The sequence below is a fragment of the Ursus arctos genome, unplaced genomic scaffold (assembly GCF_023065955.2).
Source record: "Ursus arctos isolate Adak ecotype North America unplaced genomic scaffold, UrsArc2.0 scaffold_10, whole genome shotgun sequence".
NCBI classification, from domain to species: domain Eukaryota; kingdom Metazoa; phylum Chordata; class Mammalia; order Carnivora; family Ursidae; genus Ursus; species Ursus arctos.
Window position 1 is genome coordinate 539639 of NW_026622764.1, and position 22582 is coordinate 562220.

General features: G+C 57.4%; 1 protein-coding gene across 2 annotated transcripts in view; it reads right to left on the reverse strand.

Moving 5' to 3' along the window:
* Positions 1-22582, reverse strand: part of TFDP1 (transcription factor Dp-1) — a 43086-nt gene that overhangs the window by 5815 nt on the left and 14689 nt on the right. For both annotated transcript variants that reach the window (XM_048215656.2, XM_048215655.2), the window contains exons 3-10: positions 17613-17679; positions 8348-8454; positions 5268-5389; positions 4031-4196; positions 3508-3651; positions 3026-3094; positions 1075-1226; positions 414-580 (exon numbers count right to left, since the gene is read on the reverse strand). In XM_048215656.2, the coding sequence (XP_048071613.1) occupies positions 414-580; positions 1075-1226; positions 3026-3094; positions 3508-3651; positions 4031-4196; positions 5268-5389; positions 8348-8454; positions 17613-17679 (994 nt within the window). The remainder of the gene's footprint in view (positions 1-413; positions 581-1074; positions 1227-3025; positions 3095-3507; positions 3652-4030; positions 4197-5267; positions 5390-8347; positions 8455-17612; positions 17680-22582) is intronic.

A 22582-nucleotide genomic window follows, 5' to 3' on the forward strand; every position in this document is an offset into this window, starting at 1 on the left:
TAAGAAGGAGGCGCAGAGCACAACATCCCTTGGAGCCTTTTCTGGGTTACCCGGCCACAGAGGACAAACGCCCACCTCGGGGGAGCCGTCCACGGCTTCCGAGAATTCCAGTCTCTCCCGACTTGAACCCAGAAGGTGAAACCCTAACTTAACACCTTCACCACATAAACTACACTGGCAAATCCCCAAAATGCCAACGTGGCCTCCACGCACCACAGTCCCGGCAGGCATCCTGCCCGCCACTCCTGGCCCCCCCATTCCCACGTCCCCCCATCCCTGCGGCCCCCGGCCCCTCCCATCCGGCTGTCTCCACTCGCGATGCCGAGTGCAGATCCAGCCTCAGCAAAGGCGGGCCACGCTTCCAGAGCTGGGGTCTGGCTCCACGGCCCCCAAGGGAACCGGACGTGACGGACCTGTCACGTAGGGTTCCAGCGCTTTCGGCACCAAACTCCTCGCCATCTTCAGGTCTTCGGCGGAGCAGCTCCCCGACTCCAGCCCGCAGGCCATGCCCATGCGCTTCAGCACCTCGATGTCATCGTGGATCTCAAACGTGTTGTCGAAGTTGAACAGATACTCGAACCTGGGGGACAGACTCGCCGTCAGAAGAGGAGTCACTTGCCGTGGTCATCACGGTGCGGGGCCCTGCATGGAGATGCCCCACTCAGCCCAACCTCCCTCGGACCCGCTTTCCATCTGGCATCCTCCAAAACCCATCCACTCAGAAACCGTGAACACAGAGCTCCGTGGCCCGGGCGGCCCCCGAGCGTGGGCACCCCACCTGCGCCCCCGGCCAACAGTGAACGCTGGCCGCTGTTTGTACAAGGTTTCAACGGCTATACTACTAACAACCCTGATGGATTTTATGTTTTCCTTTTACAAGATAAACACAAAACCAGGGATGCAAGAAATAAGTCTATAACTTCATTGTGCTAAACGACTACTTAATGATTACAAATTAGATGCTTCTATGAAGAAGTAAGCGGACGTGCCGCTGGCGGAGACAGTGGCATTCTCCACTGACCTGAGGCTCGGCTGGGACCTCAGGGCGGAGGGCCCACCAGTCGCTGGACCTACTTGTCATTGGAAATGCTGCAGTCAATCACAGTCTTCTTGCTGGTGTTGACGATGATGAAGGGCAGGTGGATGACAGAGTTGGGAGGGGGCGGCCGGCTGGCCTGCTGCTCCGCCTGGCGGTTCCTCTGCACCAGATTCTTGAAGGCAATTTGCTAAAAAAAAATAAGCCACCAGCACGCTGCTCACACCAGCTGCCACCAGTCTGAGGCCTTGTCCATGGATGTCCCAGATGACCCCGCCCATCCCCACAGGGCAGCAGCAAGGGTCAGGCCCCTTGAGAGGTCAGAGCAATTCGCTCAGGGATGCAGGGCCTCGTGTGGGCCCAGCAGAGAGAGCGCACCCTGAGAAGCTAACACCCCGAGGGGAATGGAGGCAGGCACTCACACCACTAGGAAAGAAGCCTCTCCCAGGAGGGTTACAAGAAATGCTATCAGTGCTGGAAGTTACATTCCTCCTGCCCCTTCCGTGTCCCAAGAAGGCGGACATTCGGCTGAGCACCCAGAGCGGCAAAGAGCAGCAGACCGCTGGTACGGGGCTCTCTCGGGTGCCTAGGCTGTAACCCCTGCGGTTAAAGCTGCAAGCACCCCTCCTGCCCCAGCTTGCCCTGTGCCACGGTGCCCCACAAGGGGACTTGGGGCTCACGGCTTAGCAGGAGAGGCAGTGACTGGATTTTTTCAAGTAGCTTCGTGTGCTGCAGATGCCGCAGGGAACTGACTGGAAGGAAGGACCGCTGCCCGGAAGACGTGTGCCTGCCCCTCTCCTGCGTCCCTGACCCTGAGGCTGCTGCCCGCCCACTGAAGCAGTCCCTGCACTGGATGCCTCTGCTCGGGCGGAGTGACCACGGTGCCCCTGTCCTGAGCACACCCAGAGGGGCAAGATGTACGCCCTCCACCGTGGTCTGTGGGTGCTGGGCCAGCAGGTCCCCCAAGCCCCTCGCCGACCCCTCCTGGCCTTTCCGTATGTTCAAAGATCTCCCAACATCAGCCACTAGGCCTGTCCTCAGACCCCGCTACACATCCCCCCCGGGTCCCAGGGCTCCCCCATGCTCCCTCCAACATGACCACAGAGCCTGTGGCCTCGCCACCCTTGGTGTCCACGGGCACCTCAATAAATCTCTGCTGAGCCATGCTCCCTTCCTTGGCCAACCAGCACTTCCACGGCAGCTGACCCCCACACCCCAGGCCCCACCACACGGCCTCCGTCCAGGGACCAGCCACCCTCTCCAGGAAGCTCCCGGTGCGCATCTGGAATTTTACCTCCGACCCCAAATGGGCATCTCCAGGACCCTACAGGGATGGGGGTCATATGTGAGGACATCTCTGCGGTGCAAGTGATGGCGACACATGCCCACGACCCACGCATGCTGACCTCTGACCCACAGCTGCCATCTCACACCCCCAGCCTGGGGTCTGGTACTCAGAACGTACTTCACACCTCTCCCGGGGAAGCTTCACGCGCTACCTTCCCAGGGCCGTCCCTCCCGCCATGCAGACTCTGTGACAGCACACGCGGCATGTTCGCTTACTCATGCACGCACTCTCCCTGGGAATAAGGCCCATGTCTGCAAGAGTTCACGTTGACGACGCCTGCACAGCTCGGGGCACTTGTGAATCTGCAAACTCTCCAAGTACAGATTCTCCACGGCGGATATGCGCCAAGGCCGCAGACAGGACTGAACCCTCCTTACCCACGTTTCCTCCTATCCCTGACTCTAGGACAGAGCTCGTCGGCGAGGTGCAGTAAGAGATGAGTGTTAGCGCACAACGGTTAGGACGACACCCTGGGAAAAGCCGTGCGGGTCTGCCCTCCGACCGCACATAAGGCGGCACAGGCGCAGGACGCGGTGCCAGCCCCCTACTCTGGGCCTTCGGGCACGTCCAGGCGGCAGATCAAGGGGCACAGGGACACCGCGACGGGAGGGACCAGACCGGCAGACAGAGCAGCGCCTTACCTGCAGAATGAGCTCCTGAAGCTGAGACTGTTTCTGCTTGATCCTTTCAAGTCTCCTCTGCCTCTCCACCTTCAAAACAAGGACGGCAGCGTCACGAAGCATCTAGCTGCGCCCCCTAGAGACGTGCTCGCCGAACCCGTTTGCCCAAATCTTAACAGTGGCCTAGAGCCGACCGGCATGCGGGACACATGGGGGTTTCTTCAATCTCAAACTTCCCTACGCTGGGGTTTGCTGCCCACGGCTGGGCCAGACGCCTCCTCACCGGGGCCCACAGAGCGCAGGCAGGTTGGACGGGTGGCACACCACCGTCTGGTGGGCAAGCATGGGGCAAGGGGAAGCAGCTGACCCCCCGTCCAGGCCAGGCACACACAGGACCAGACCCTAAGCAGGCACGCCCGGACACACAACAGAAACGCCCGCTCCAAACACCTGCTCCAGGGCGAACCTACAGGGGCACGATGGGAAACAGGTGAGCTGCGTACCTCTAAATTCTGACATTCCTGAGCCGAGTTGGTGGGCAGACCAATCCACTTGATCTCCTTCTTCTCCTTAGAGATGATGTTCATGGCCATCAGCACATTTAAGGCATCATAGACTCTCCGTCTTATGTTCTTCTGGTCGTAAGCCTGGGGGGGACGGAGCGTGAGTTTTCCAAACCATCCAGAACAGCTCACAGGTGAAGACTCACACACCAGACCCGGCACACTCAGGGAAACGCATCGCCAACCTGCCTCATGCCCCGTGAACCCGCCAGCAGCAGCAACTTCAGTCCAGCACATCCCCTCTGGGCCCCAAGACAGAAGGGGTTTCTCTAGGGAGCTGGCCTGACAGGAGCCAGAGCCCTACATGACAGCATAGGGGGAGGGTAAGCTGTCAGCCACGAACAGGTCCGGAAAATTCTTTTGTGTTGTTCTCTCAACTATGTGTGTCTGCAGTTGTTTCAGAGAAACCCAGAGTGAGCCGTACGACGCTGGTGCGTGTCCCTGCCACACGGCACATACTCACGGACTCGTTTGGTAGGATGTGGTTGTCGGCAGCACTGAACTCTGCGACCAGCTCGTCGGCCACCTCGTTGTAGGACGTGGTGCCCTTCCTCTGCACCTTCTCGCAGACCTTCATGGAGAAGTGCCTCAGGCCCTTCCCGTTCTTCTCCCCTTTCCTGTGGCGCTTCCTTCAAAAATACAAAGAAACAGCAGCGCCCTCAGCACCCTCCGCGCCAGCCCCAGGGGAGACACACGTTCACCCACAAGGCTAGCAAGATGGGCATGAGCCGAGACCCCGGGCACAGCTCCAGGGACCCGGCTTGTCTGCACAGCGCACTGGGCGCAGCCATGGGGCCAAGGCTCCCTTGCTTTCTTTCAGGGCCAGGAAACAAACTTAAGTGGCCAGGCCTCACATCTGCATCAGCTCCCAGGAAACACGGGGCAGACACCCGCAAGGGGAGGAGCCGGTGCGTATCTACTGCATCCTGACACGCCAATACTGCTTCTTAAAAACATGTCCTCGGACACAGGAATTATGCAAGTTTTACTGCAAATTTAAGAACTTCTGGGAAAATTTGAGTAGGCTACGAGCCAAGGCGGTGTGGAGACCATGACAGCCACATGGCGACGGGCACCCGACACCGAAGACCGCGGTGCGCTTCAGATCTCGGGGAAACCCAACGTCTCAACTGTTTAAGTCACCACGTCAAGGAAAGGGGGGCTCCGAGTTTCTCACTGGATGATGTGGGGCATCGTGATTTTTGCTTTAGAACATTGCAATACAGACATAATTCCGAAAAGCTTTGTTTTTGTTTTTAAGGAAAGTCACAGAGCTGACCTCTGAGTAAAATCGTTTTCTTACTAGGCTGCTTTACGGGAAGACAGGGTCAAGGTGACAGTGTGGCAGGACCGTCCCGCGGGTGTCACCCGTGGAACAGCAGTTACAGAGCTGCCGCGGGTGAAGCTGCTGGGGCCCGTCACAGGTGCACACTGGTCCCTACACGCTACTTTCCGGTGCAGACAACGGAAAAAGCGCCAAAGTCACCGCAGCGCTGAGAAGCCAGTTTCCTCCTCTTCTTCCACCACAAACTCCCCACCCTTCACGGTGCCGCCACCCCCGAGCTGCAGAGGGCAGCTCCCCCGCAGACCGACTTCTCCTTTACGAGGAAAAGTGCACCTGGACTACGTCTACTCCGGGCGCGACGGCCGGCCCACGTGGCACAGAGAGCTGGGGTTACAATTCTAGGCAATGTGCTCACCCGGCAGACCAAGGTGAGGGGTCTGAAGGCTGGTTCTGTGAGACAAAGTGAGTGTTAGGGGTGTGTGGGCTTCCTACCACGATAGTGTTGGGCGCTGCAGGTCTCTGAGGCGTACCAATTACCTACAGTCAAAAGAGACAATTCAGAACACAATCAGCAATCTCCCGCATACGACCCTGCCATTTTACCATTTCCCATCCTGTGCAGGCACTGCCGAGTTCCGTTAGCTACGAAGATCAGAGAACACGGTCGCGTGAGCACCAGGGGCTGACACTGCTGAGCTAGAGACGCCACCGACCGGCACTTCTGTTCTGAACGGGCCGTTTCCCTCACCGACTTCAGGTGTCTTCCCCAGTTCAACAAAAGCAGCAGGGAACGGCCCGCCCCGGCAAGCCTGGCCCGACGGAACAGCGAGCCCTGGGGAGGTCGCCTGGGGGGTCCTGGTTAGCTGAGCAGCCTGCGAAGCGAGCCTCAGGGCACATTCCCGCTGTTCCTCTTGCCCTAGTTTACTTTCCCTTCCTTCTAGTGACTTGGAGGAGGATGAAATCCTCTCTTCCAGGGGTGCTAAAGTAAGGCCAAAACACCATCAGAAAAACTCTCACAACAAAGGGATCACACACCAGCCCATCCGCATGTGGGAGCCTCATCCCAAAGGCGGCTTCGCGGGGGACCCGACACCCCGAACAGTGCAGCGTTGGTGGGGGCGGGGGGGCCATCAGCACTGCGAGAAACGACACACACCCCCGGGTGAGGGCAGCTCCGGGGACGGCAGTGCGACCCACCCCGCATGTGGCTAAGTCCGAGCAACCCACACCATCTCTTCACCGAAGGAAGGGAAAGCCCGGTTTGTCTTCGACAAGGACTTCGGATTTGGCCCCACTGATTAATATGCAAACGTTTACATGGGGGTCACACAGACACGGCTGTGCAGTCAAGTCAAATCCCAGTTTTCAGGATCTTGTACGTGACTCCACCCACACCAAAAAGCTAATCCAGGAGACGGTTCAGAAACATGACTTCCCAGGTTCTGCACAGCCAAGTGGCCTGACATGACGACGCTGTGGGACGAGTCACCGTCGGGCGCCAGGTGCTGGGGCAGCCCTTCGCAGCGGGGGGGGGGGGGGGGGGGGGCAGCCTCAGGGACTGACCGTGCCCACTGGGCGGGCCCCTTCTTAGCAGGATGAGTGTGCTGCCTGCTGTGGTCGGGGGACAGCTGACCGGGCACTTTGTTCTAGGTCAGGTTACCTGTCAGGGCTAATGACCCACAAACCATAGAAAGAAAAAACACTCGCAATTTCATTCTTTAAATTCACATTTCCAATGATCAAAGTTTCATCACAGAGTTTTCCAAACTGTGGATCACCCTCATTCAAAGCCATGAAATCAAATAGCAAGCTTTCCGAAAAAAAGAAAGGACTGAAAAGAAAACAAATCCCCAGAGAGGAGACGTGCCTCCGGAACCTTGTTTCTGTTGAATGAGCACGTGCGTTCTTGGGGCCCAGCTCACGCGGACAACGCACTTTAGCCGAGGCTCAGGGCTGACTGTCTGGGACACACGGAGGCCTGGGAGTCACGGCATTTACTGAACATGTTTTACATGGACTGGATTGGTGCCGTTCTCAGGAAAGTGGGTTTAGGACGCTAGCACCCACGCCGACGGGCAGGAGAGTCACCAGAGGGCTGCCTGACATGCGGTCTGGGCCCCCACGGCCAGCACCCTCGCTCCTGTCCTCTCCCTTAACTGGACCTCTTGGCACAACTGGTCCACAACAAGAATGAAAGTCAGAGGGCCAGGCACACAGCAGGTGCTCAATAACTGCTCACTGGATGACAGGGAGCTGTTTTCTCTCTGCTCCTCCCCCGTCTTAACTGCCCTCCTGGAAACCGTGCCCATGGGAACCGACTCAGGCTCAGGACCGGGGCTCGAGCCCCTCAAGAGCCCAAGCCACGCTCACATCCCACAAAGACAAGGCTCTCAGGTCACAATGCACCAGTCCTCCTGTCCTCAACCCTCTGGCGGACAAGTCGAGAGACACCCGCGACATGTAAGCTATAGGTCACAGTGCCGAGGTTTGCGAAGGGTGAGTTACCATCACTAGCTGCCCGGAAACAACCAGAGTCAGACCAGGGCCATAACTTTCAGGCTGATAAAGTTTAAGGTACTGACACAAATCTTCGTGTTAATTTTCCTCCCTACTATTTATAACCATAAAAACAGAACTACTCCTATAATTAAGGAGGTATTCCCAAGCTAAATCTGCTGTGATACATAGTAGCTAAAAATAATAAGACTTACAGAATAAAACATAAAATGGAATATTTAACTTGTATCAAAAAGACATTTACTAAAAAGCTGTGATGAGCCAAATACAGTGTAGGACTTCGACATAGCATTGCTTTGAAAAAATTCACAGCCCCTCTGCTAGAAAAAGCAGTCACATCCCCTGACGGGGACAAGGTGACGGGGCACATGCACAGTTGCCCAGGGTGCTCACCCACAAGTGGGAGCTCAGGTCTGAACAAGAACAGCTGGGCAGCCAACATCCTTCTCTCGATGCTACGCATGGCCCAGGAGTAGGGGCGGTTTCAGTCTGACAAGAGTTCCATCAGGAAGGGCCCACTGAACCCCACAGGTGATGAGGAAGCAGGGGCACTCAGCACGGTCCCAGGAGCACACCACCTCTGACCCCTCCGAGTGGGTGGGCCACAGCACAGACACACCTGTCCCAGCACCCTGACGGCCTATACAGCCCTAAGCCCACTGTGTGCCTTGCAAGGGCACCACCCTCATTTCCCAGGCAAGTAACACCCACGCTGAGGAGGGTCAAGGCCAGGTGCTGCACCCCCACACAAGTCCACGCTCTGGGGCAGACTCAGGGTCAGCGGACACACGTAGCAGGAGGGGAAGGTGCCGGGCCTGAGCCTGCAGGCAGGTCTGAGCCAAGGGAGTGCACACTCGTCCCAGCACCGCAAGCATTCGAGAGGGCACTGCAGAAGGCAGACCTCACACCCCAACCTCCGCACCAGAGCTACGGGCCACCGTCCAGAATCGGCAAGCCCACCTGCCCAGGGCCCCTTACCACTTGCTGTGCAATGTTGACATTGGACTGTCCGAATGTTTTTGGCAAGAGCTGCTTCCCCAGCGTGTTCACTGTGGAGGGGTGGACAGCTACCAAGGACACCACGCCTGCAACGTAAGGAGGTAACAGGTTAGTTCCGTTCTGGATTAAGGCTAAATGGGACAGCTTCAGGAGGACGATGCTTCTAACTAGAGACTCTTACTTTACCCACCTTAGGTTTGTGGGTCAGCTGCAAATACTTCTAAGTTCAACTCTCATCTCAAGGCGTCCACGTGGAACAACCGCCTGCTCTCCCACCCGTCAGCCCCTCCTGGGTGCTTCCGTGTCCGGGTGGGTGGGGGCTCAGGCGCCCCAGGTGCACCACCGACCTGCCCCGAACCCCTGTGAGGCTACCTGCCCACCTACAGGGTCTGGGGAGAGCAGCTCTTGAAATCCTACAATTCTGTGACAATTAGAGTCTTCTGAATGCTCCAGCATTTCTCTGTTTGCAAAACTAGAAATCCAACACTCTTGCGGCTCAGCAGGCTAAGCATCTGACTCTTGGTTTCAGCTGAGATCTCAGGGTGGTGGGACTGAGCCCCATGGCAGGCTCTGCACTCAGCGTGGAGTCGGCTTGAGATCCTCTCTCTCTCTCTCTGCCTCTCCCCAACCCCACCCCCACGCACGCTCACACTCTCTCCAGGAAAAAAAAACATTTAACACTCTTCTTCCTTGAGAAGTAGAATCACATCTCTGTTTCCAGGAGGAGAAATGCCTGGTGAGGAAGCTGCCCCCTCTTTGAACACACGCAGATGATCTTATCACAACACAAAGGGGAAGGATACACGTGGAACAGAGGTGCTCATTCCTTCAGTGTTTGCTAAGAGTTCTATGTGCCTGGCTCTGTCCTTGGTGCTAGGCATATAACAACAAATAAAAATGGTAAAACAATTTTATTTTACACATTAAATAAAATCAAATGAAGTACAAATGATAAAAACTCAAAATATAGAAACAAAGCCGTTGCCCTAACCCTCAAAAGGCAGAGAGAAAATAAAGGGAGTGTGTAGAGTGATGGTGGTGCCCGGAGACCCGGGAGGGCGAGCAGCGTGTGCCCCATCCACGCCTTACTGAGAAGGGCCTCAGCACCCTGGGGAAGAAGCAGACCCACCCGCGGTCTCCCAGTCACTGCCGCGCAGGGAGTGGGGAAATCCTGCTCGGGTCACCACGCCTCGCATCCCGTGGCTCCTGGAGCACACCAGCCTCCTGCGGCCACCTGGGCGAGCACAGGACCCTGCCAGGTTGGTGGGGGGCGGGACTCGAGCTCAGTGGACACAGATGGCATCTTCCTCGCTTCACAGACTCTGCCTCGTGATGGCCTCCCCAATAAGCAGTCCAACACTGTCCTCCTCTAGCCTGGCCTGAAGGCTCATTTCCGACCCCTTTACAGCCCGTGCACTGTAAGCAAGAGACTTGAGAACTGAAGAACCGTGAACCTTACTGCTGCACACAAGCACTGAATAACTTAACAGCACAAATCGACCAAACCAACTGGCTAAATATTAGTATTCTTACCAACCAACACCAACAGATATTTATTTTCTACATGTATCTGCTTTGAGTTTTTATTTTCCTCTAAACATAGAGATCTGTATCTTAGCAAAAGCAAATTTCTAACAACGTTTTTAGATACGTAAAAGATGTTTTAAAAGACAAAAAATAAAGTTATTCTATTTCTCACAGAGATTTAAAACATACCACTTTTCAGATTCATGTATAGATTAGTAATTAGGTTTCTAGGAATACTGAACTGATTCACTAAAAAACAAATTTTTTTTTGTTTTGCAAATGACGCCCTGTCAACATCAGCACTCCAGGCGGTTCTTACAGTTCTTATGACACTGTGTCTGAAAGCTTATTTTGCACGTCAAATAAATGACATCGAAAGACAGGGGCCGACAGGACAGGGCGCTCGTCTCTGGGGCTAAGCTGCAGATTAGGAGAACAGAAACCACCCAGAACCCCAGGAACGTCTTTCTATAAGTAACGAGCTTAGAGCCCCAATCTGGAATTCCCAAGCCCCGCCCCCAGCTGGGGGAATGAGGAGAGGGACAGTTTGGGCAAGGGCAGGGCTGAGGCAGAAGTGGATCGGGTCCAGGGACCCTTTCCTGGACAACACCACCTGTCCTTCTCACCAGGGTCTCTGCCTTGTTTTACTGGGTGAGAAACTCTTCAATACAAAGAATCACTTTGCAGGCAATCTTGCTCCAGAACAACCTAGAATTAACCACGACCGTTTACCCTATCTGCTGGAGATGCGAGGAGCAGAGCTACCCCTGCCGTCCACAGACCCACCCCATCCCTGCCCACAGCCACCAGGGCTTGACGGATGCGCCCCGTGTTTCATACTTTTCCATACTCATCCACGACTCCGAGAAAATACAAGTATGACCTGTGTGGGCCTCTGAAATCTAGAAAAGGGTAGTCTGCAGCTATGCTTACACTGTTGCTGGGACTTTCCACAGAAGGACCTGGCTGGTTCCTTTAATGCTGTACCGCGATTCCCTGATAACAGGCTGACTGTGCGAATGCACAGACGCTCCTACTGAAACACGGCACTAAGGTCGGGCGGGCCTCCTTCTGCTGAGTCTCCCTGAGTCCAGGGAGTCCAGTCAGCTTCCATCAGAGTCGAGGTGACCATCTGTGTCATGGGCTGAACACGCACACACGCACACAAACACACGCACGCATGGGCGCACACCCTGGCAGACGCACACGCACACGTGTCCACATAAGTGCACATATCATGAGCACACAACCTAGCAGACGCATGCGTACTCAAACACGTGCACCCACACACACATGTGTGGGCAGGCGCACACACACACTCATGCACGTACACGTGCACACATGCATGGGAACACGCTCCAGCAGACACGCACAGACGCAAACACACACGAGTGCGCGTCCCGGCAGACATGCACACATGCACGTGCACGCACACATGGGCGCACGCCCCGGCAGACACACACACACATATGCACACGCACACATGGGCGCACACCCCAGCAGACACACACACACATATGCACACGCACACATGGGCGCACACCCCAGCAGACACACACACACATATGCACACGCGGACGCACGCCCCGGCAGACACACACACACATATGCACACGCACACATGGGCGCACACCCCGGCAGACACACACACACATATGCACACGCACACATGGGCGCACGCCCCGGCAGACACACACACACATATGCACACGCACACGCGGGTGCACGCCCCAGCAGACACACACACACATATGCACACGCACACATGGGCGCACACCCCAGCAGACACACACACACATATGCACACGCACACATGGGCGCACACCCCGGCAGACACACACTCACATATGCACATGCACACATGGGCGCACGCCCCGGCAGACACACACACACATATGCACACGCACACATGGGCGCACGCCCCGGCAGACACACACACATGCACACGCACACGCGGACGCACGCCCCGGCAGACACACACACACATATGCACACGCACACATGGGTGCACGCCCCGGCAGACACACACACACATATGCACACGCACACATGGGCGCACGCCCCGGCAGACACATACACACATATGCACACGCACACATGGACGCACACCCCGGCAGACGCACACACACATATGCACACGCACACGCGGGTGCACGCCCCGGCAGCCAGTGTCCCTCTCCCAGGTTCCCGCCAACTGCTGACTCAGGAAGACATGTCCCTTTTTGTCAATCTCAAGGATGTGATTTTTTTTTTTTTTAAAGATTTTATTTATTTATTTGACAGAGATAGAGACAGCCAGTGAGAGAGGGAACACAAGCAGGGGGAGTGGGAGAGGAAGAAGCAGGCTCATAGCGGAAGAGCCTGATGTGGGGCTCGATCCCAGAACGCCGGGATCACGCCCTGAGCCGAAGGCAGACGCTTAACCGCTGCGCCACCCAGGCGCCCCAAGGATGCAATTTCATTTCTGGTTTAATCTGGCCACAGAAATGAGAATGTTCAACATACCCCTTCTGAGAAAGACCGTCACACACACACACGTGCTTACAGGCTCAGGAACTAACACTTCCGTTACAAGACGGCGAAATTATAACAGCCCAGAAATCTACTCACTAGAAACAGTATTATTGTAACTGTAAAAGGTACTTACAGCCTTTTATTAAGGGAACTATATAACACGATATTTTCAAATAAAACATCATGAAATGGAGGATTCCTTACCTCCCAAGAAAACGCGTTAGGGATATATGTGGTCTGAATTGCTATAACCACTAACAGAAAAAGGGTTCTAAAAATATTACGTAAGAATGTCGTAATTAGTCAACACAATCCATTAATATCCATAGGTTTTAAGATATCTTAAATTATGAAATCATAAGGTTTAATGTTTTCTTGACAACAATTTTAGCCACTTTTAAGTTCTGAGAACCTAACCCTTAAGAGAGAATACTTTGCCCACCACGCTACAGACACTGTGTGCTGATACGGCCGAGGGCCGCTGGACTGTGCCGCGGTGCGCGTGGCTCTGCCCAGGCAACAGCAGAAGCTGCCCCACTCAGCAGGCACAGGAGAAGCAGCAACGTGGCCCTTCTCAGCTCTCCGGCTCCAGCAGAGGCTCGCTCCTGGGGCTACTGTGGCGGCCACGTCACCCCACGTGCTTGCTGTTCGCCAGCCAAGCACCCTGAAAGGGGAAACGGGCTCTGCACGGGCTCCCCCGGTCCGAGCGGAGGTGCACCCCCTCTCAGCATGCCCACTCTGACTGAGGCGCGTTGACGACGCCCTCACCCCCCATCTGCGCAGCGTGCACTCTTCTGGGCACTGTGGCCGGTCATCATCGCAAGCCCAGCAGCAGGGTTCGGAGGCTGGGACATCCCTCCGCGCTCTAGGCATCCTCTGGGTTCCCGGGGCTGGGAGGAGAGAACAAGCCGATGCCTCTGCTCCACGTTCCCCGGGAGGGCAGCCTCTGAGGGGCTGAGTGAGCCCTGCCATGTCCTCCTGCAGCAGGCCCCCCTCCCAACCGCCGCACAAACACCAGCCTGAACTGACCCACCGTGCGTACAGGTGCGTGTGGGAGGGCGCAGTCACCACATCTCAAGAATGACACAGTGATGCCAGGTTTCTGGCCACACGGCACGCCCCAAATTTCATCTCTCCTGCCTCAGAACCCTTCTACGGGGAGAAGCAACCCTGAAACAGAAGGAAAGCGCCGCACGTCACCCCCCGCACGGAGCACATGCCGGCTTGGAGCTCTTCAGGGAGAAGACAGGTCTCTGTCAACAATCAACAGGCATCACAGCTCTCCAGCAGAAAGGTGCCAGGCGACAAAAGGCAGCACTAGAAACTCCAGGAATGGCCCAGCGACAGCCAAGTGTTGGCTCGCACGACTGCAGGAACAGGACGAGCAGGCCCACAGACATGACACGCCCAAACACCGTGTCAGGAAAGTGTTTACAGAACGGCGAACACACACTTTGACTTTACTCTGAGGTACACTCGGGGTTTCTTCAGAGACCACGTGTTGTTTGTCTAATAAAGAAAAACTTCTTTGAAAAGGTGCGAGAGGACAAAGTGCAGACAGATAACCCGATGAGAGGAAGAAGGCCGCACGCGAGCTGTGGCCCCAGGCTGCCTGTGCACGAAGGGCAGGCAGGCAGCAGGTGCATGGGGGGGGTGCACACATGGCGGGGGAGGGCGGCCTGAGCCCCAAGGCAGCAGCCAGATGGCTGGAAGAGGAAAACCAGGTAGGAACAGCAGAGAGAAACTGGGCCAGAGAAGCATGTGGACAGACCCCTACTAGCAAGGCAGGCCCAGGAGGGGCTCAGATCCACTGGGGCCACCAGAACCCAAAACATGGCAAGGGGAGACGCTGCTGCGGGTGTGCAGGGCCTGGGCGCTCACGTGTTTGGTGCAGCCACGCACACGTGCCACGTGATCCAGTTCCCACTCCTGAGCATCTGCCCAAAACACAGGAACAAACATACGTGCAAAGGTTCACACCCATTACAGCCATTGGCAAAACACTGGAAGCGACCCAACGCCATCACAGCTAGGACTGCACACGTAACACTTTCCCGCCTCTGACTGTCGGGGGCTCTGTCTTCAGGGCCGGTGGGTACAGACAGCTGTGATGACCGGCTTGATATGCCCACTTGCCAAGGTGTCCATCCCCAGCTATCCAATCACAGGCCAGCTGGACGCCACTCTGGAGCCAGTGAACAGACGTCAGGTAAAGGAGACCACCCTCCGGAACCACCTAACCAGACAAAGGCTTGCAGAGCAGAACCCGGGTTTCCTCAAGGAGGAAGGAGTGCTGCCTGCGTCTAGCCTGCCAGCTTGCCCTGCACATTTCAAACCTGCCAACCCCTTTGTCACATGGGCCAGTTCCACGACACGAGCCTCTCTCTCACTTGCAACATGCCCCCCACAGGCTCTGCCTCTGGAGAAGCCTGTAGACACTGGGATCTGGAAACGTGCCCATCAGCAGCAGGAAGAGGCAGGCAGAGCAGAGTCGCGGTCAGGACCCGAGGAACAGGGCAAGAGCAGCAAGGCCCGCCTGGGAGTGCACGGGAGCCTCACGTGATGGGGCATCATAGCCAGAGCTTGGGCAGGAGCAGACAAGGGGGAGGCCTCATCTCAGGAGGGGCTCACTGACACCAGCCGAGGGCAGCAGGGTCCCCGTGAGCGCCCAGGCCCAGCACAATGCAGATGCTGGCCCATTCCCAAATTCTTGGTGGGTGGAACTGGGACTGGCGGCAAGCTGGCCCTGCAGGTGCAGCACGCAGGTGGTGCAGGGGTGGGGGCAAAAAGTGAGACCAGCCCCTGCCCCTCAATGCCCAGCCTGCACCGGGCCTGGGCCGCAGCCCTCCTTGTGACCGCCCTCTGCCCCACTGTTGAACCCCCACAGTGAGCGCCAGCTCCTGACCCTCACGGTCACTCCAGAGAGAGGGCTCTCCGGCACACATTGCCGGCCACATCCCTGGACTCCTGGACAAGCTTGTGCCACAGGGTCTGGGCCTCACTCACCACGACCCTGGCTGAGCCTTTACCAGACCTCTTCGGGAAGTGACTACAGTGACCGCTGAATCAGACAACACAGTCTGACCCCCACGAGCTCCTCAACCTCATGAAACACCAGTGAATAACCCGAAGTGAAGAGCTCGAGTCAGCACCACACTGCCCAAAATTATCCTTCAAACTCCTGAGCCCGAAGCAAAGAGATGGAAACGGTCTCGACGGGCAGACGGGATGGGTCAGAGCCTATGCCGTCAAACAGCCTGGTCCTGCTCCGTCCACAGCCAGAACAGCCCCGGGCTGCCCGTCCAACAACAAACGTCTCTGTTGATTAGAAACAACTTCTCTGAAGTGCAGAGAAGTCTGGCGGCACTCAGCCTGCACGGGCAGGGCCAGAGCTGGCGAGCAGGGTGCAGAAATGTGGTCATGGGCCTTCTCGTACCCAGAACATCCCCGAGTGCAGGGGCAGGAGCCCCAGAAGAAGGCAAGGAGTCCAAGCACCTGGGAGGCCGCGCTGGTCCCAGCAGAGGCGCAGAAGCAGAGGCAGAAGCCAGGAGAGCCTCAAGGGGCAGCTCTTCTGCATCCAGCCATGAGTGGGAGCATGGAACCCACTGGGGGAGCAGCCCAGGCAAGAGAAGGGGGCTGCAGAGCGGCCAAACCACACCCAACAAGGACATGAAACACTTTGAACAGTGCAGGCAGCTAACACCAGAATATTCTACTGAATTCAGGAAGCTGTTTTCTGGTCCCTCCAGTCCAACCCCCTGACTCACCACCAAACTCCATAGGACTCAAGCTGTTCGTAAGAAGGAAAAGGAGACAAGCAGCACGTGATAATAAGAGAGGCTCTCAGAGTATCCAAACAATAGAGGTATTCAAGATAAACACCAGAACGAAAGATTTCCATCATTTCCAAGGGAGCAAAGTTTGTAGATTTTCTTCACGATTATTTCTGCTTCATCAGTTTAACAAAACACGTCATGCCTACAACTCCTGAGATTCTAAGGGTCTTGTTAGTTACACTACAGCGTCTCACTCGAGCAGTTTGTGAACGGTGAAAGCCATCGAGAGAAATAAACCACCTGCACACGCCGAACCCCTCAGCACGCTCTCCATCCTTGTACAGAAAGCGAAAGAGCAAGGGATCCTCAGAAAAGCAGGATGCTGCCTACGACCTTCCAAAAACAGAGAAACCAGGAGAGCCCGTGCGGGCCCACAGCCCATCCTGGGGGAGAGCGGCCAGTGGGACAAGGAAGACCGGCGGAGCCTGGATGGGATGTAGGCAGGGGGCCCTGCAGGGCACGAGAGCCTCCGTGGGTAACTGAAGGTGACGTCCCAAAGCAACAGAGGGATGGGGCGTGAGCCCGCCACCCCAAGCCACGCCGGCCTGTTGAGCCACACAGGGAAGGGCCCCACGGGGCAGGAGATGGCTGGGCTCCTATCCCACCAGCCAGCAACAGACGGACGGGAAGGGGCTGGGACACAGCACCCGCTTCAGGAGCCACGAGGTCCCGTGTTCGGGCGTCTGTCTGGCTGATGCAGACAGAGCAGAGGTGGCAGAAGCGACCCTGCCACTATGAGTGCCACAGGGTCACAGTGCTACGGGCAGCTGGCAGTCGCCCATCGTCTCCTCTGATCTGGCACTTCCACGGCAAGTCTACCCAAGGAAACAAGCAGAGGGCTCAAACATGCTGGCAGACATTCCTCATGGTCACTCTGCGAGGGGAACCGTGGGGCCTCGGGGGGAGGAGGGGCTCCGGCAATCCACGCCCACCCCTGAACACACTCACGGCTTCCTGACCAGGAGGACGGGTCTGCACACGAGGTGTGCACCACAAGCCTCGGATTCGAGTCTGTTCTAGTCGGCGCCTGTGTCCAGAGCAGACACCACCGCCCCCCCCACCGCCAAGGGCTCACAGCGGCCTTGAGCACACGACCTGGGTTCTCCACACTTCTTCACATTCCCGAACTTCCGCAAACCGTACGTGACTTACAAACCAAGATGAACTCCGCTGCTGTGTGCCTGCAGGTGGCGTGTCCGGCTGAGCTCCGAACAGTGTGCCACCCCTTCTGTTAGGGGCCCCAGGCCGGAGCACTCCTGCAGCAGGGTCCCCACTGCTGACCAGACTCTCACACCGGAGAAATTCACAAACACACCAAACCGAACACTCTTACCAACAGTATTGTATTTCAGAAAGAGGCGCCTTACCTTTTCCAGGACTAAGGTTCTGGTCTATGAAGACCTTGAGTTCCCCGTTGGCTTCAATTAGACCGGCCTGCAGAAAGCAACAAGGACAATAAATAGCCAGCCCGTCTGAAGGACGTGTAAAATACAGCACTAAAAAGACACAATGGTCACTATTACGCAAACAAGGGCAGGACCCCATGCAGGGAGCGCAGGGCCTCCTGCCACTGAGCTCTCTGGCTGCACACTCAGCAGAGAAAAGATGATTTGAAGATTTCTGCCTTCAAAGCTTAGCCCCTGACATAGTAACGAAACACAGCTTTTGTGGACGAAGTCAGCATATGCACTAACCGGCGAGCCTGAGATTAGCAGGGGCACACCTTGGGTGGGTGTGAAAACTCATCTGACCAGCTTGAGAGCAGCCTAGTAACGGGGCCTGAGAAAAGGCCTTGGTCAGAGCCCCGGGCGTAGCAGGAGGAGTGTGGGCCTGGGGCCAGGCAGCACATGGGAACCACAGGGTGTGCCTGACGTCCTCGGCACCCCCGCGTCATGAGCAGGGCGCCTGCACAGCAGTGCCCGCCGACAGCACAGGCACGCAGGGGGCACCAGGGAAGCAACATCACAACACACGTGTGCACATGCACAGAAAGGGCCGGCAGGGCCCCCGGGACGCCACAAGCCGTCGTGTCCAGCACTAGGAATGACTGCTGCCTTGCATTCTGCTTTCGTTGGCCTGGACTTTCCGCCGGAAGGAGTGCGTCGTGGGCACCCTGTGCTGGCAGTGTCCAGAGCGCGCCTCGTCCCCAGGCACCAGCAGAGGGCGTCTGCAGGCCACACGGGGCCAGCACAGGTCCTGGAAAACCAAGCCTCTGGGCGCCGGCCCTGCTGCAGGCACATGCTTACACACACTCATTCACTCACACATACATGTATGTGCACACGCATCCACAGACACAGGCATCTGCACCCACACATGTACACGCATGTGCATAAATACACACACATGCACACAGACCATAACACAGGTCAGTCGATCCCAGCAGACAAGCCCCTCCCTCCTGCCCGGGGCCTCTGACCACCAACGACCAGGGCAGTGGAATTCCTGGCCTAGCGCGAGCAACCCCGAGAACGTCCAGGAGACTCCATGGCCCAGGTGTTCGAGTACTCACGCCTGTGTCCACAGTCACCTCACACACACCCACAGAAGCTCACGTGTCTGTGTGCCGGGACTTTCTTCATGGGATGCGTGAGCACGGGCCAGCCTGTGGAGGGATCCGAGCACAGCTTCTGGCGCCGTCCTGCTTCTCCAGGAAGCCCCACTGCCCACCTGAGCAATGCAGTCCCCAGGGGCATGGCGGAGGCCGGAGCCTCGATCCTGGGAGGAGCCTGAGGTCTGCAACCTCCAGAGGGACACCTCCCAAACGCGCCTGGGGCAGCGACAAGCCCGGAGTGCACACACGCACAGCTCGCCTGAGCCTGGCACGGGAGACCGCCCACCTCGGGCCCTACCACATTCCAGGCATGGGCTCGCTGTCTCCCTTTGTGCACAGTGAACGAACCAAACGCACCCAAATGCACAATCCACGCAAGAGTTCAGAGCGTACATCCGAGCCGCTGAATCCGCCGGAGATGGAAGTCAGGCCTGCACAGTGAGGGGCCACCTGCACGGCCTCAGAGCCGGGCAACACCCCATGGGCCACATTCCCCGGACTCTCCAAAACCCCACCTTCCCACAGAAACTGAGGGAGCCAAGCACACGCCCACGAGGACAATCATAGGCTGAGGCCTGGCTGGGCTAGAAGATCACTGGCCAGGAGGTGGGTGAAGAGGACCTTCCACGTGCTGGGGGAGCAGAGCGACTCACTCCGGCCAGGGAGCCTGCACCAGGCTGGTCCCAGCAAACAGGCTCCAAGTGCCCAGAGCCACAGGACACCAAATGCCACAGAGCAAGGGGCTGGCCGTGGCAGGAGACCCGCAGGCCGCACACTGACAGCAGCACCTGTCGACGGCCCCAGGCTCCCTGCACATCACTGGTGCTGCCAGCTCCTCCCTCCCACGGCCAAGGGCTCCTCCCTCCCACGGCCAAGGGCTCCTCAATCCCACGGACAGTGGCCCTGACCTCCTTGTCCACTATCCACCCACACCAGAGCAGATGCACGAGTGGATGCCGGAGCCGGCAAGCCACAAAGACCCAACGAGAGCAGGGCCTGTCACTGCCTGCCTGGGTCTGCCTCGGTGGGACCGGTGGGACCCGGCATCTGCCCCGACCTGCTGCCACTGGATGCGCTACTCAGACGCGGCAGTCACTGGTCACGGCGCTCCTGGCCGCTCACGGGAATGCCAAGAATGCTGCCATCCCCTTCCCACAGAGATGGCGGTCACGGTCAGCACAGCAGGGGCACAACCCTGGCAACCAACACCTCACAACCCAAACTGGGAACGAAACCGGGCTTGGTGGACCTGGAAGACACCCCGTCCGACTCACGCGATCAGTCAAAGCAGCCCATCCTCCCTGGAGCAGAGGGCTTCATCTTTCCCCGCCAAACACTGCCTGCAGGAGCCACTCAGTGAGCAGCCTGGGTCAGGAACAGACCAGCACAGTCCTTTCCGGCAAAGTCTGGGAACCAACAAAGAGGCCGGTCCCTCCCTACCATCTCGATGTCATGAGCCAGAGCTGAGATGTCACTGGAGAACAGGGACAGGAACATAAAGGAAGACGCTGGCCAAGCGAAAAGGATGAAGGGAGCCACCCAAGTGCTGGACGAGAGACAGGTCCATCCGCAAGCATCATGTCTGCTCGCCGACACCAGGAAAACCCTAACGTGAATCCGCATACCCCTGCTCGGTAAGACACGTTTCTGTCTCTTGCACTCCACAAGAGCTCCTGCAAGAGGGGGGCTGGACTTCTACAATGGGCAGCCGCGGTCAGCAAAGCCCTCCCACCATGTGTGCAGCAGGCAGGCCTGGCCCCCAGTCTGGTCCCGTGAGAGCCCAGTGATGCGCGGTGGTCCAGCACAAAGTGGCTGTCCCAGCAGCACGAGTCCAGACACCGGGCTGGGAAGACTCTGTCCGACGGGGTTGCCGTTCCCGCTAGGGCGGCAGCACACGGGCCACACCAGCAGACGCTGGCAGTCCCCCAGCGGCGACACCGCCTGGATGCTACGGACCCAGGGGCCGCTTCTGGAACTGCCGCCTCCGACGGGACCATCTTCCCAGAGAAGCTGCCAGGTCAGTAAATACGCACCTGCCTTATTCCCAAGCCAGTAAATCTGACCTAGGAAGAAGTCGAGCAGCTGGCCACTGGCTCCTGTGGACGCCTGTGCTGTCCGCACTCGAGATAGCGACCAGTTACCCCAAGGCAAGTCTTCCAGGCACAGAAATGATCTGTTTTGTGACACAACGTGTCAGAATCACAAGAGGCGCAAGCTTGCTTCTCACTAAGGAAATCAGGAAACAATACTACTTTCAATGCTCCTGCTCACAGGTGATGTGGAGAACACAAAGCTGAACGCCTACAGACCAAGCCTGGAGGACAGTGACCTTGTCACGGTGCAGATGTGGGAGCCCAAAGGCCCCACGTGCTCCAGCTGGGGAGGGAAGGCAGGCTCTGGGAGGGTCCACGCCGCCCGGCAGCCCTGTCCTGGGGCTGTGGTGGCAGCAGAGACGGCGGGACGGTGGGAGGTGAGAGGCACGTGGGGCAGCCACCGTGCAAACGCTCTGGGCGCACGCCTGCTGGCTGCTGCAGATCGGGCAGCGTATCCACCGCGACCCAGCCAGTCCCAAATTCTGAGCCCCAGAAACCGTGCGGGAGAAGAAACGTTTACTGTTACTTTAACCACTGAGCTCTGGGGTTTCACAGCAACAGAGGACAGTGGTCAATGATTTTTCTCTAGAACATAAGAGAAAGTGCTTCTTTTATTCAACAGGGAAGTCACTGAATGTATTTTTGAAGCAGACTCTAACAGTTGCACGCAGATTTGGCCCAAATTTCCTGGTGTAACATGACTAACTGCCAATTATCAAAGACAAAAGCCATAACCAAATTAACATATCTAGGTTTCCTGACCTCAGACAAAGACAGACAGCAGCACTTCACAAGTCCATCTGTACGGAGCGGCAGTCTAGCAGCAAGCGGGCCCTGTGGCGCCCGGCCAGGCTGGATCGCCCCCGACGGCCCATCCAGCAAAAGCTGGCAGCCGGTGACACCACGGCCGGACAGACTCTCGAGGTCAACCAGCGTCCACGCAGGGACGACCTAAACCGGCCCTGGTGCTGGCTCACCCAGCCGACTGCCCACACACCCTCCACACAACCCCGTTCCCAAATGAAGCCAGAATCCAGGCCCCGCCCAGCTCGTCCCCCTGATTCTGCTGTCTGTGAAGATGACAGAAATCACTTCTGGGCTTAATGACCAACTCAGGGGACACACTCACCGGCTCCAGGCTGTGTGTCTACCTCGTCTGCGGGGGCACAGCCCCCCAGGGCTGCTCCCCTCCCGCGCAGCAGCTGGTACAGCGGACCACGGGGGCACCAGGCATCACACGGCAGAAGCTGAGGACGGAGTGGACTTCAGGAGAGAAGCAGGTCTCTCTGAACCACACAGACTAATTCAGGAACGAATGGAAAGGTCACCAGCATCTCACCCAGACCCCCCCCCTCCACCCCTGGGTCCCAGTCTCAGCCTTCCTCTAATGGTGCTTTTCTGAAACACCTCCCCCTTCACGGGGTGTGAGTCGAAAAAGACACAGAACATCTGATAAAGACCTCTGTGGCTGACCGTGGACCTAGTACAACAGGAAATTACTATCACCTCCCCAGAAAAGAGCTCACTACTGTGGATCTGATCCCTGCGTCAGCTGTAAGACACACCCCGCCCCGCCCCCGGCTTAGGGGCTGAGGCCTGGCACTCCTCCCTCGCGGCGGTGCTGCCGTGCCCCCGTGGAGCGGCCGCCCACCCTGCGCTGCGCTCTGCTCCCTTCCCAGACGCCCACCCT